The 15,508-nt window shown below is 39.1% G+C and overlaps 1 protein-coding gene across 1 annotated transcript in view; it reads left to right on the top strand.

Moving 5' to 3' along the window:
* Positions 1 to 15,508, top strand: part of Ubr3 (ubiquitin protein ligase E3 component n-recognin 3) — a gene marked incomplete at its 5' end in the record, with an annotated part of 256,366 nt that overhangs the window by 91,204 nt on the left and 149,654 nt on the right. Inside the window, 4 exon segments of the mRNA XM_045148373.1 lie at positions 4,520 to 4,650; positions 7,285 to 7,513; positions 13,149 to 13,328; positions 14,139 to 14,272. Coding sequence (XP_045004308.1) covers positions 4,520 to 4,650; positions 7,285 to 7,513; positions 13,149 to 13,328; positions 14,139 to 14,272 — 674 coding nt within the window.

The following is a 15,508-nucleotide window of genomic DNA, read 5'->3' as shown; positions in this document are numbered from 1 at the left end:
ATAAGGATTTTTAAAGTCATACAGTGTGTTTTATCAAAGAATCAGGAGAATGATGATGTAACAAATGTTACATCTCTAGATTTGTTACCTAGGTAGTGTGTTATGAATTCATTGTTCAATAATATAACTGTGTACTGAGGTACAGTTTATTTAGAGATCTCCACAAAGTTATCCTGAAAGACACCTTGAGTGATGTAGTTAGTGTACTGCACCTGAGTATTTTGATGAATGTAATGTCATTTTTTCAAAATCCATTTGACCTATAGCCTCTATATAACAGTGTCATTGAACCATCCTGTTCACAAGTGACAGTTGTTATGTTATCTTGGCATCCTTACATTGTTTTTAAGAAAAAAGATTACTGAATTATATCAGTAAGAGAAAATGAGAGAGAGCAAAAAGTACTAGGAATATACAGTTCATTATATGAATGCGGGACTTTCTGCAGTCAACCACTCTACCTGATCTATACTCCCAAACTGTGGGTCTTTCTATTGATTTAGTAAACATGCCAAAGATGCAGAGATGTATAAGAGATTGCCTAGACCCAAGAGAGTGGTCATTGGCCTTAGAAATATGAGCCAGGTGTAGTGGCACATGCCTTTACTTTAATTCCAGCATTTGGGAGGCAGAAAAAAGGAGGTCAGCCTGGACTAGAGGGAGACCTTACCTCTAAAAAAAATAAAAAATAGGCCTTTTGGCAGATAATCTCTCTCCTTCAAACATGTACTTAGAGGGAACATGACTTTTCTCTTTCCCTGTGAATGAAAAAGGCATCTTGAGACCAGTGCAAAATAAGCTGTCTAAAGCTCTATTGTTTCTTGGCTATCCTTCTCCCTACCTCGAAAGAAGTATACCACTACTTTAGTAATTTCCTCTAGTGCAGTTAATACTTCATTTATGTAGAATTTTCTTTTTTAAACATTTTCTATTTATATATATATTTATTCATTTGACAGAGAAAGAGGGAGGGAAGGGGAGAGAGGAGGAGGAGAGTGCCAGGGCCTCCAGCCACTTCAAAGGAACTCCAGACGTGTGTGCCCCCTTGTACATCTGGGTAACATGGGTCCTGGGGAATAGAACCTGGGTCCTTTGGCTTTGCAGGTAAACACCTTAAGTGCTAAGCCATCCCTCCAGCCCAGGATTTTCTTTTTTGTTTTGAGACAGGACCTCAGGTTGGTGAGTACATCAGTGACATCCCATGCTTGGTTTGTTTAGTGCTTGGGATCAAACCCAAGACTTTGTGAATGCTAAGCAAGCAATCTACTAGACGAGATAAATTTCCTAGTTCTATTGTCATCAGCAGTTAGGATATAGGCACAGTTCCACTCTGTCCCTCCTGCAGCAGCTCAAAGAGTTCCTTTATACCTTTTGGACTTTAAGAATTCCAGAATGAGTCAGTGTGAAGCAGAATTAAGTTTATCTAAAAAAAAAGTGTGTGTGTGTGTGTGTGTGTTTTTTGTGTGTATGTGTATAATTCTTTTTTTGTTTTTTGTTTTTTGAGCTAGAGTCTAGTTTTATCTCAGGCTGACCTGGAATTCACTATGTAGTCTCAGGGTGGTCTCAAACTCACAGCAATCCTCCTATCTTTGCCTCCCAAGTACTGGGATTAAAGGTGTGCACCACTCTACCTGGCCTCAAATAACATTTGTTTTGCTGACCCTCCTACCTCTGTTTGGAATTAAAAGAAAAGCATGCACTACCACGCTTGGCTAAATATATATTTACAATAGAACTTAAGCACAGTGGTTAATAGAAAGAGACACATAGGAAAAGAATAAGATATACCATGTGTAATTTTGGGCTTTTCAAAGGAGAATTTCAATCAAGTGTCTTTGTAATGGGTATATGTAGACATTTGGTGGCTCTGAAGTTACATCTCTAAATGTTGCTAAGAAACTACCCTTGCTCCTTTGTTTTTAATGTTGTTGAGTAATCATTGGTTCTTTTGTTTGTAATATTGTTCAGTAATCACTGGTTACAATAAAGTTAGAGGTTAAAGAATTTTTTGTAAACAAAATTTATGATTTATGAGTACACTATCCAGACTTAATTTTAGGCAAGAGTGGTGGACACTTAAGGTAATACCTCATCCTGGCCTCAAGTGAGCATGATTTCTTTACTGCCCTTGACTGTGAGTGCATCACTGGACCCTGCGTTAGCACTGTCTATTGTCTGTTTCCAGGTGCCTTTGGAGAACACACATTATCTCTGTGGACTGTTTATGCTTTTTCAGTGGTGCCCAAAATTTCCTGCCTTTTTCAGAAGAAAAAGCAGATCAGATCCAGCCTCATTTCCTATCTTTCTATCCTATGGCAAATACTTTAAAGAATGGATAAGTTGTTGAATCCTACAGATTTCTGTTCTTCCTAGAAGTAGAAAAGTTTAGATAATTTTGGACTTTATGTGTTTTTAGAAGTATTTAGTTACAGCTTAAAATTATTACTGTTTTAAATTAAATACTGTGAATATTGTTTTTGCAAGATGCTTATAGGTTACATTTTCCTCATCTATCATGTTTGGGACTAGTGTCAGATTTTAGTTTTTAGACTTTCAAATATTTACATTGAATTTACTAATCATGTTCTGAAAACATTTTATATTTTAGGGCACTTTGATTTTAGAACTTCAAAATTTTTTTTAATTTTTAAAATTTACTTATGAGAGAGAAAGAAAGAGTAAAAATGAGCAATGCCAGGGCTTCTAGCCACTGCAGATGAACTCCAGATGTGTGTACCACCATGTGTATCTGGTTTACATGTGGTCTGGGTAACCAAACCTGAGTCAGGCTTTGCAGGCAAGCACTTTAACCTTCAAGCCATCTCTCTAGCCTTAATTTTTCTGTTTTTCTTTTTCGAGGTAGTGTTTCACGCTAGCCCAGGCTGACCTGGAATTTACTATGTAGTCTTAGGGTACCTTTGAACTCATGGTGATCCTCCTACCTCAGCCTCCTGAGTGCTGGGATTAAAGGCATATGCCACCATGCCCAGCTCAATTTTTTTTTCTTTCAGATTTTATTTTTATTTATATTTGAGAAAGAGGTAGAAAGAGAGACAGAGGCAGATAGAGAGAGTGGGTGCTCCATGGCCTTTAGCTGCTGCAAACTAACTCCAAGAACATAAGCCACCTTGTGCATCTGGCTTACGTGGATCCTGAGGAATTGAACCTGGGTTCTTTAGCTTGCAGGCAAGCGCCTTAACCACTACAACATCCCTCCAGCCTTATTCTGATTTTAGATTAGGGATAATAAACCTATTTTTTGAATCTTAGAAATTTTACATAAATGGTTTCTGTTTTTTCAAGGTAGGGTCTCATTCTAGCCAAAGCTGAGCTGAACTGACTCTAGTCCCAGGCTGGCCTCAATCTCACAGTTATACTCCTACCTGTGCCTCCCAAGTGCCTGATTAAATGCGTGTGCCACCACTCCCAGCTTGTTATTTACATAAAACTAGCTGGTTGGTGATATCATTGCATTATGGAATTTTATTTTATTTTTGGTTTTTCGAGGGAGGGTTTCACTCTAGCCCAGGCTGACCTGAAATTCACTACGCAGTCCCAGGGTGGCCTTGAACTCACAGTGATCCTCCTACGTCTGCCTCCGGACACCCAGTTGCATTAAGGAATTTTTTAAAAACATACTAATTTATTTGTGGGTGTGTGTGTGTCAGAAAGAGAGGAAGTGAAAGAGAAAATGGAAGTGTGTAGGCACACTAGGGCCTCCTGCAACTACTAAATGCACATGCCACTTTGTGTGTCTGGCTTTACGTGGGTACTGGGAAATTAGAATTCAAGCTGGCAGGCTTTGCAAACACATGCCTTTAACTACTGAGTGGTCTCTTCAGCCTTTTTTCCCTTTCCTTTGCTCTTTCCCCTCCCCTCCCCTCCCCTCCCCTCCCCTCCCCTCCCCTCCCCTCCCCTCCCCTCCCCTCCCCTCCCCTCCCCTCCCCTCCCCTCCCCTCCCCTCCCCTCCCCTCCCCTCCCCTCCCCTCCCCTCCCCTCTCCTTTCATTTCCTTTCCTCTTTTATTTTTTTTTTAAATTTTTTTGTTCATTTTTATTTATTTCTTTGAAAGCGACAGAGAGAAGGAGGGAGAGAGAGAGAAAGAGAGAGAATGGGTGTGCCAGGGCTTCCAGCCACTGCAAACGAACTCCGGATATGTGCACCCCCTTGTGCATCTGGCTAAGTGGGTCCTGGGGAATTGAGCCTCAAACCAGGTTTCTTAGGCTTCAGAGGCAAGCGCTTAACTGCTAAGCCATCTCTCCAGCCCTCTCTTTAGTTTTTAGAAGCAGTCTCACTTTAGACCTGAGACTCATTTTGTAGTTAGGCTGACCTTGAACTCATAGTGATCCTCCTATCTCAGCCTCCCAAGTGCTAGAAATAAAGGCATGTGCTATGACAGCAAGCTCATTGCATTATTGAAAGGGTGTACTTTATTTGTAGATTCTTTCATATATTTATGCTTGATGGATTCTTACATGGTAAGGTTTAAATGAAATGACTAACTTTCTTCTCTTGTGCAGATCAATCCATAATGGATGTTTTGAAACATAAAAGTTTTCTAGAAGAACTATTGTTTTGGACAATAAAGTATGAATTTCCCCAGAAAATGGTAACTTTCTTACTTAATATGCTTCCAGATCAGGAGTATAAGGTATCTATATTTTTCCTTTATTTTTTAATTTTGCTTTCATTGTTTCTTTGTTACTAAATATTTTTGTTGTATTTCTCAGCGTAGGCTTATGTTGTACATTTGAAGATCTAACAGTATGAGAGAGCATGAGGTTACTCTCTGCCAGCACAGGGTCTGCACTAAAAGAGAATCTCAGCTGCTGCAAAGCAGCATTTCTCAGCAACACTTGCAACATTTAATTTAGTCTGAAGGGAATGGCCAGGGAGAAACAATAATAAAACAATTGAAGCAAATAAGAACTTCAAAAATCACTTCTCTGTTGGACATGGTGGCATACACCTTTAATCCCAGTACCAGGGAGGCAGAGGTAGGAGGATCACTGAGAGTTTGAGGCCACCTTGAGACTGCATAATGAATTCCAGGTAAGCCTGGGCTAGAGTGAGACCTTACTTCAAACACACACACACACACACTCTCTCTCTCTCTCTCTCTCTCTCTCTCTCTCTCTCTCTCTCTCTCTGCCCCTCTCCCCCTCCCTCTCTCCTCTCCCCTCCCCTCCCCTTCCCCTCCTTCCCTTCCTCCTCCTCCCCTTCCTCCTTCTCCCCTTCCTCCTCCTCCCCTCCCTCCCCTCCCTCCCCTCTTCTCCTCTCCCTTCCCCCTTCCTCTTCACTCCCCTCCCCTCCCCTCCCCTCTCCTGCAGAAGTACAGGATGCTATGACAAAGTCTAATGGGGCAGTTGACTTTGGAATGCGGGGTTAGCATGGGAAAAGCGTGAGGTTAGTAGCTGCTGGTCATAGTTGTTGATAATAGTTACTGGTTTAGGTGCAAATATATGTAGGTGATGTGTTTCATCCCAAAGAGTGTGGACTCCCCTCTGAGTATCATATGGCAAAGTGACCCAGGTCAGTGTCCAAAAAACCTAAAGAATGTTGTATTGTTTATATTAGGAGCAGTACTTTTTTCCAACTATTTAAGAATTAAAAAAAAATTATTAATTAATTTATTTATGCGAGTCAGAGAGACAGAGAGAGAGAGAGAGACACAGACAGACAGACAGACAGAAAGACATGGAGAATGGGCACACCAGGGCCTCCAGCCACTGCAAATGAACTCCAGATGCATGCACCAACTTGTGCATCTGGCTTATGTGGGTCCTGGGGAATCGAGCCTGGGTCCTTTGGCTTTGCAGGCAAACACCTTAACCACTAAGCCATCCCTCCAGCCCAGGAGCAATACTTCTAACAGTACTATGATGTTGTATGCCTTATATATGCTAAGAAGTGCCCCAGCAAGTATATATGTCATTTAGAAAGGAAGAAAACTGGGAAACCTCCAAGGACATTTGACATTAATAAATTGATACAATTGTGAACAAATAAAATTTGATATGCTTAAACCACAGCATTTAAAATTTCTTTAAATTTTAAGTGATGGGTGTATTGAGATGGATCAATAGGTAAAATTCTTACTATGTGTTGCAATCAGGTTCACATTGCTGGCACTAAACACCCGACCAAGAACACCTTGTGGGACAAAAGGTTTATTTTGGCTTACAGGCTCCAGGAGAAGCTCTATGATAGCAGGGGAAAATGATGACATGAGCAGAGGGTGGGCATTATCAGATGGACAACATCAGCAGGAGAGTGTGCCAAACACTGACAAAAGGAAGCTGGCTATAATACCCATAATCCTGCCCCCAGCAATATTCTGCCTCCAGAAGGCATTAATTTTCCACATTGCCACCAGCTGAGGACCTAGAATTCAGAACACATAAATTTATGGGGGGCATCTGTCTCACATCACCACATCATGTAAGGATGAGGTCTGAAGTGGGGATCCAATACCCATGTAAAATGTCACATGGGGCCTGCAGCTGCCCTGTAATCCCAAAAGGAGGAGATGGGATTCCCAGGGGAAGCTGGGTATCTTAGACTAACCAACTTGATGAGCTCTGGGTTTAAGTGAAAGACCCTCCATTTTAGTGGAGAACAATGGAAGAAAGCACCCTCCTTTAATCTCTGGCCTCCACCCTAACCTTTTCATATGTGAACATGTATGCACACACAACATAAACACATATACTTGAGAAAAAACCCTTGTTAAAATGTTTAGTTACTGTTTTAACCACCAAAGTATTTTGTTAGTGTTCCAAAAAGGCAAAATATGACTTAATTATTATTATTATTATTTTGGTTTTTTGAAGTAGGGTCTCACTCTAGCCCAGGCTGACCTGGAATTCACTTGGTAGTCTTGCAGTGGCTCTGAACTCATAGTGATCCTCCTATCTCTGTCTTCCAAGTACTGGGATTAAAGGTGTGTGTCACCACGCCGGGCTTAAAATTATCATTATTGAATTACCTTTTCAGTTACCTTGGACCACATCATAAAATACTAATGGCTTTATTTTTTTCTTTTCTTTTGGATTTTTGAGATAGGGTCTCACTGTAGCCCAGGCTGACTAGGAATTCACTATGTAGTCTCAGGCTGTCCTTGAACTCAGTGATCCTACTACCTAAGCTTCCTAACTAATAGCTTTAAAAAGCTGACATTAATATAATATAGTATGATAGGATACAATATAAATGTAGAATATTTTTTGCATTTTATATTCAGAGTTCGACTCATTTTTCCTTCCTATTTATACATTTTTTACAGGTTGCTTTTACAAAAACTTTTGTTCAGCATTATGCTTTCATTATGAAAACACTGAAGAAAAGTCATGAATCAGATACGATGTCTAACAGAATTGTACATATTAGTGTTCAGTTGTTCAGCAATGAGGAGCTAGCAAGACAGGTAACAGAAGAATGTCAGCTCCTGGATATTATGGTCACTGTGCTGTTGTACATGATGGAAAGTTGCCTTATTAAAAGTGAGCTGCAAGGTAAGCTTAGAATTATATTCATTAGTTCGGTTATTAGTATACTTTATCTAATGAGTCCTAAGGACACCTTATATGCTTAAAATAACTTTACAAAGAGTGTCAAATATTTGGATTTAGGAAATCATTTCTACCCCCACCCCCCCAGTGCTAAGGACCAAACCCAGGACTTTGTGCTTGCCTTATCCTCTGAGCTAAATCCCCAACCCAGAAATAAAGTATTGAAAATTTGTAATTTAAAAGAAAAAAACCCAAGATTATAACCTAGTAATCCCCAAACAACTTTTATTAGTAGTTTGCTCTATTTCTTTTCTATATTTTTATGATATGACTGTACTCACAGATACAAGTATATACTTTAAAAAGTATCACCATAGTGTATATATATGTAAGCATGTTTTTTAATAATTGCTGGTATTAATATCATGGTTAATACCATACTTTATTTAGCCATTTCCTTATTAGCTATGTTTCTTTTTATCATAAATTTCTTTCTATCAGCCTTTGATACATACATACATATATATATATATATATATATATATTTTTTTTTTTTTATATTTATATTTTGTTTTTCGAGGTAGGGTCTCACTCTGGCTCAGGCTGACCTGGAATTCACTATGTAGTCTCAGGGTGGCCTCGAACTCACGGCGATCCTCCTAGCTCTGCCTCCCGAGTGCTGGGATTAAAGGCGTGCACCACTATGCCTGGCCAGCCTTTGATATTTTTATACACTTATACTTTTATAATTTGCAAATTGTAAGTTTTCCTTTTGTATGTACCCTTGGTATGGTAAGAAACTTTTTTCTTTTCCTTTTCCTCCTTCTCTCCTTTTTCTCCTCCCCTCCACTTTCTTTCCTCCCCAGTGGCCTCATGTTCTCTTCATGTGAACTTCAAACTGCTGAAGTGGTTTATCTGGCCCCATTGCCTCATTTGGATCACTCATCCTTTACATTATTTGTCCAAGTGATTCCGGTCTTCTCACACATTCTCCTTTATTTAGTTTAGATATCTCTCAAGAGATTCAGCTTTTGAATTTATATTAGCTTTATTTGTTCTTAAGACACCCTGTACTTTTCTTATTATAACTCTTATCACACTGTCTTCTTAAGTGTTAATCTGACAGGTGGGGTAAAGAAGGAAGTGAGAGAGAGAGAGAGAAAAGTGAAAAGAAAGGATAGGAGAGGGGGAGTGGGAAGGAGAAGGAACATATTTATCTTACCACTTTATTTTTAGAGATTACTAGAATGCCTGATCTCAGGTGTTCAATAAATGTTGATGTGAATTTCATTTAACCCTGAATTATTGCTTTTTATGTCTATAAAGAGTAAAGTACCTTGGGAAAAAAAGAAGTACTAATTGTTTTATTTCTTTAAAGATTGCAAGGCATATTTTCACACGAACAGTAGTATTTAAAGCAGTGTTAATTATATTCTGCATATTCATCCTTTGGTTACAGTTAAATAGTTTCAGATTTTTAAAAAAAGGGCTGGGTAGATGGTTTAGCAGTTAAAGTGTTTGCCTTGCCCAGCATGGGGGCGCACGTCTTTAATCCCAGCATTTGGGAAGCAGAGGTAGAAGGATCGCTGTGAGTTCGAGGCCACCCTGAGACTCCATAGTGAATTTTAGGTCAGTCTGGGCTAAAGTGAGACCCTACCTTGAAAAACCAAAAAAAAAAAAAAAAAAAAAGTTTCAGATAAAAATTATTTCTCCCTCTCAAATAAATAAATAAAATTTAAAAATTCTCAATTTTTAATATAATTTTTATTTTGTTAATCCTAGCATCCTATAACACTGTCTCCTTACTGTCACTTTCTTTTTAAAAAATATTTATTAAGAGAGACAGAATGCGAGCACCAGGGTCTCCAGCATGTGCTATCTTGTGCATCTGGCTTATGTGTGTCTTGGGGAATTGAACCAAGATTCTTTGGCTTTGCAGGCAAATGCCTTAACCACTAAGCAATCTTTCCAGTCCTCTTTTTTTTTTTTTTTTTAAAAAATAAATACTTTATTTTCAGGGAGAGAGAGAGAGAGGGAAAAGGAGAAGGATAGAGAGAATGAATATATGGGTATGCCAGGGACTCTAGCCACTGCAAAGGAACTCCAGATACATGCACCACTTTGTTCATCTGGTTTTATATGAGTACTAGGAATTGAGCCTGGGTTATTAGGTATTGCAGGCAATTGCTTTAACCACAGGGTCATCTCTCCAGCCCCCACATTATCACCTTTCATAGGCAGGAATTGGCAGTCCGGGGATGCTCTTTAGAAATATGGCTGTACATAATTTAAGGAAGGCCCTGCATCCCTCCTCCTGCACTGAGTCATTTAGTTCTCTTTCTTCTAACCATTGAGGAACAGGGAAAAACAAGCACACTTAATTTTAATGGATCCTGTTTTTAAAAATTTATTTGCGAGCAGGGAGAAACAGAGAAGATGATAGATAGATAGATAGATAGATAGATAGATAGATGAATGGATGGATTGATGGAAGAAAGGTAGAAAGAAAGAAAAAGGATGCACACAAAGGCCTCTAGCTATTGCTAATGAACTCCAGACACATGTGTCACCTTGTGAATCTGGCTTTACGTGGTGGTGCAGTAAGGTTCCCATTGCTGGCAGAAATCACCCAACCAAGAGCAGCTTGTGGGACAAAAGGCTTATTTTGGTTTACAGACTCAAGGGAAAGTTCCATGATGGCAGGAGAAAACGATGGCATGAGCAGAGGGTGGACATCACCCCCTGGCCAAAATAAGATGGACAATAGCAACAGGAGAGTGTGCTGAACACTGGCGTGAGGGAACTGGCTATGAAACCCATAAGCCTGCCCCCAACAATACTCTGCCTCCAGGAGGTGTTAATTCTCAAATCTCAAATCAGCTGGGAACCTACCATTCAGAACACCTATGTTTATGGGGGACACCTGAATCAAACCACCACAGGTGGGTAACTGGGGAATTGAACCCAGGCAAAAGGGTCTTAACCGCTGAGCCATCTTGCAAGCCTGGATCCTGGTTTTATATATTACTGAACTTAAGAGTTAGATAAGGACTGGGGAGATGGCTTAGTGGTTAAGGCGTTTGCCTGTGAAACCTAAGGACCCAGATTCTGGACGCACATGGTAGTGCATGTGTCTGAAGTTTGTTTGTAGTGGCTGGAGTTCCTGGCACACCCATTCTCTATTTACCTCTTTCTCTTGGATTAATAAATAAAAATGAAATAAAAAAGATAAAAGCTGGGCGTGGTGGCACACTCCTTTAATCCCAGCACTTGGGAGGCAGAGGTAGGAGCATCACTGAGAGTCCGAGGCCACCCAGAGATTACATATTAAGTTCCAGGTCAGCCTGAGCTAGAGTGAGACCCTACCATGAAAAAAAAAAAAAAAAAAAAAAGATAAAATGATTCCATAGACTAAAGCATAAATTCAATGTGTGGAAATGAAAAAGAAGGTGTTTAGCTGAAAAAAGTTTGTTAAAGAATCATTTAAAAATGGTACATTGTATAGAGAAATGCAATCTCTTGTGGGCAAAATATTTTCAGGATAGTATTTCTTCAGTTGAATTTCATCCCATCTTGTATATGCCATTACCTGCAAATTCTAGTTTCAATATGTTTAATGTTAGAATATCTTTGTGAAGCAATATGAATGTAAATTTATTTTAGGCCTTTATGGTTTTCCTACTATTAACTTTTTTAGAATTTGTATCCTTGTACACTTATTGTTTTGCCTTTCAAAGCACATCCAGTTTCTGTCATACCTCTCCATATGTTTTCATGTTTCATTATTTTGTATATACATGCATTTTCTTTTTTTTTCTTTTTTCTTTTTTTATGAGGTAAGGTCTCACTCTAGCCCAGGCTTTACTGGGACTCACTCTGTAGTCCTAGTGTGGCCTTGAACTCACAGTGATACTTCTACCTCTGTTTCCAGAGTGCTGGGATTCAAGATTTGTGCTACTATGCCTGTCTACTTTGTATATTTTTATTTAAATTTTATAATTGTGATTAAAAGAACACTTAGCATGAACAGAAACAAAAAGTGACTTTAGAACACTATATCCCTAGTGCTAGCATTGAGTAGTCTCTGTGTTGTAGGTATTTATGTTTTACAGTGGGACTGAAGGCTCCTCTAGGAGTCCTAGTGAGTCAGTTAAATTGGAATAAGTTAACAGAACTAGTTCATACATACTAAAAATCAAGTGTTTTTTTTTTTTTTTTTGAGGTAGGGTATCACTGTGGCCTGGGCTGATCTTAGTCTCAGGCTGGCTTTATCTCACTGCAGTCTTCCTTCTTCTGCCTCTTGAGTGCTAGGATTTAAGGCATGTACCACCACATTGGACAAATGTCCTTTTTTTGTGTGTAGTTTTTTGAGGTAGGGTCTTTCTGTAGCCCAGGCTGACCTGGAATTCACTATGTAGTCTCAGGGTGGCCTCGAACTCACCCTGATCCTCCTACCTCTGCCTCCTGAGTGCTGGGATTAAAGGCGAACACCACTATTCTCGGCTAAAAGTCAGTTTTAATGATTAAAAGTTTTTTATTGCCTAATTTCTCTCAATCCAATAACATTTAAACTTTGAGGATTTTTTCTTCGATTTTAAGAAGGTTATGTGCTTTTTGTTCTTTATCTGTGAAATGCACTGTTTCCTAAAACTTACATTTATCTATTCTTTGATTATAAGTGAGTAATTATTATACAATTTGAAATCAAGCAAATTTGAATGATAAGATAAAATAAGAAAATCTAGGGATAAAATCTTTTACTGATTGTAACTAAACATGTATCATTAGAAGCAAGAAAATGAGGCTGGTGCAGGGCATGGTAGTGCACACTTTTAATCCCACCACATGGGAGGCAGAGGTAGGAGGAGGATCACTGTAAGATCAAGGCCATCCTAGGATTAAAGAGTAAGTTCCAGATCAGCCTGAGCTAGAGAGAAACCCTACCTTGAGAAAAAGAAAGAAACGAAAAGAAAATGAGGCTTTTAAAACATATAGCTAGCTCAGTATCATGTAATGTGAAGGACATATGGTAATTACTGTAATAATGTGTTCAGTAGTTTACAGTAGTATCTCATTTAATTCCGTTGCCATTAAATCCCCCAATTTAAGGGTGAGGATACGGATAGTGCAAATGACATGCCTGGGATCAGATAGATTTTTATTATTTATTCATTTGAGAATGAGAGAGAGAGAGAATGAGAGAATATGAATGGGTGTGCCAGGGCCTCCAGCCACTGCAAATGAACTCTAGGTACATGTGCCACCTTGTACATCTGGCTTTATGTGGGTACTGGGGAATTTTACTTGGGTCCTTAGGCTTTGCAGGCAAGCGCCTTTTCTCCAGCCCACAGCTATTTATGGCTATACAATTTTTTTAAACTGAGGTAGGGTCTTTCTTTAGCCCACGCTGACTGAAATTCACTATGTAGTCTCAGGATGACCTCGAACTCATGATGATCCTCTTACTTCTCTGCCTCCAAAGTGCTGGGATTAAAGGTGTATGCTAACATGCCTGGCTCCCACACAGGTTTTGAATGATTTGTTAGAGTTAGTTCTGTTTCTATAGTGTGTAATATTTTACGTCATTGGTGATGTTTCTTTCAAGTTCTTTAACTTGGGCTGTGTGTGTCCCTTTCAGATGAAGAAAATAGTTTACATGTGGTGGTGAACTGTGGAGAAGCATTACTGAAGAATAACACTTATTGGCCTCTCGTTAGTGATTTTATTAATATTCTTTCTCATCAAAGTGTGGCTAAGAGATTTTTGGAGGACCATGGTTTATTAGTTACATGGATGAACTTTGTATCTTTCTTTCAAGGTATGAATTTGACCACTCTTAATATTTTTGGTTCACAAATTGGCTAATACTGCATTGTTAAATACTAGCTGAAAACCATAATGTACAATTCTCACATGAAGTGTTTTATTATTTTAATTAATTATTTGTAAAAAAAGAATGAGTTGTTCATAAAAGCATAGTGGGGGATTACTAAACGGAAGTAAGTATAATTTTTTGCTGGCATGTAACACTATTAGTCTAGAAACGAAATATTTATTTTGCTAGGCAGGTTTACATGTTCATAGATTGTTTATTTATTCATTTATTTTTCTTGATAGAGAGGGAGTGAAGGAGGGAGGTGGAGGAGGGGAGGGAGGAAAAGGCAGATAGAGAATGGACACACTAGGGCCCTCCAACCATTACAAATGAACTCCAGATGCAAGTGCCACCTTGTACATCTGGCTTATGTGGGTATTGAATAATCGAGCCTAGGTCCTTATGCTTCGCCGGCAAGTGCGTTAACCACTAAGCAATCCTTCTAGCCCAGTGTATAAAAATTTTGACTACTATCAGTTAAAATTGTTTTGACTTTCTTATTTAAAGACATTCAGTTATTTGAAATTCACAAAGTGTTCTAAGAAATCCTAGTTTGTAAAAACTACTAAAAGGACTAGGTCATTTGATCTTTTGTCATAAATTATTTACATATATAATTTTTATATATACACACACTATGTACAATACATGCTGTTTGCATAAAACTGTTGAATACTGAGAAATGTTGTACTTCATTTAAATTGAATAATTGCTTCCATTTGACAAAGTCCATTTATGCTTTCATTTTGCAAGGTATGAACTTAAACAAGCGAGAGCTCAATGAACATGTAGAATTTGAGTCTCAGACCTACTATGCTGCCTTTGCTGCTGAGCTGGAGGCCTGTGCACAGCCAATGTGGGGACTTTTATCGCACTGTAAAGTTAGGGTATGTTGGAAATTTTATGTTAATTTCTGCATTTTAAAAATGATTTAAGAAAAAGAATTTGAAAACACTGATATTTTTACTTATGTGTAATGTGCAGTATGTAATTCTGTTTCAAATTGAATTCAGCTTTGTGGAAGCTGAACTGTGAGTGTATTTTATTCTTAGGTTGAAGTTGATTTATATCATCAGATCTTCCTAGCCTGTCCCTATTTTGAACACTCCTTTTGGAGCTTAGTAATACTCTACTTTCAGCATTATTGTTTCATTTGATCCATTGCCTCTTGCCAAATTCTTCTTTCTTGACCTTTTTTTTTTTTTTCTTTGAGGTAGGGCTTCACTCTAGCTCTCAGATTGACCTAGAACTCACTATGTAGTCTCAGGGTAGCCTTGAACTCATGGAGATCCTCCTATCTCTGCCTCCTGAGTGCTGGGATTAAAGGGGCGTGCACCACCATGCCCGGCTACGTCTTGACTTTTTTTTTTTAAATTATTTTATTTATTTGAGAGTGGAGCAACAGACACAGAGAGAAAGACAGATAGAGGGAGAGAGAGAGAATGGGCGCGCCAGGGCTTCCAGCCTCTGCAAACGAACTCCAGACGCGTGCGCCCCCTTGTGCATCTGGCTAACGTGGGTCCTGGGGAACCGAGCCTTGAACCGGGGTCCTTAGGCTTCACAGGCAAGGGCTTAACCGCTAAGCCATCTCTCCAGCCCTACTTCTTGACTTTTAAGGGGTAAGGATAGTCCTCAAAAATTTTTGTAACATTTTTTTTTTTTTAATTTTTTCTTTATTTATTTGAGAGTGACAGAGAAAGAGGCAGAGGGAGAGAGAGAATGGGCGCGTCAGGGCTTCCAGCCACTGCAAACAAACTCCAGACACGTGTGCCCCCTGGGCATCTGGCTAACGTGGGTCCTGGGGAATCGAGCCTCGAACCGGGGTCCTTAGGCTTCATAGGCAAGCGGTTAACCACTAAGCCATCTCTCCAGCCCTTGTAACATTTTTTGGTCACAAGGTTTTCCTCTGTACTGTGGGCTGGCCTCCATCTTGCAACCCTCCTGTCTCATCCTTCCAACTGCTGGGGTTAAAGATGTGTACTAACATAACTGGCTTAGAGTTTATAATTTTAAGATCTAACCACAATTCCAGTTATTGATATTATCAAAGCATTGATTTGGTGGGTCTCCAGAAACCTTGGGCAATCCAGAAAAATGGAATCCCGTAACTTTTTTTTTTTTTT

The sequence above is a fragment of the Jaculus jaculus genome, chromosome 4 (assembly GCF_020740685.1).
Source record: "Jaculus jaculus isolate mJacJac1 chromosome 4, mJacJac1.mat.Y.cur, whole genome shotgun sequence".
Lineage (NCBI taxonomy): Eukaryota > Metazoa > Chordata > Mammalia > Rodentia > Dipodidae > Jaculus > Jaculus jaculus.
This window is presented reverse-complemented; position numbering and strand designations above follow the sequence as displayed.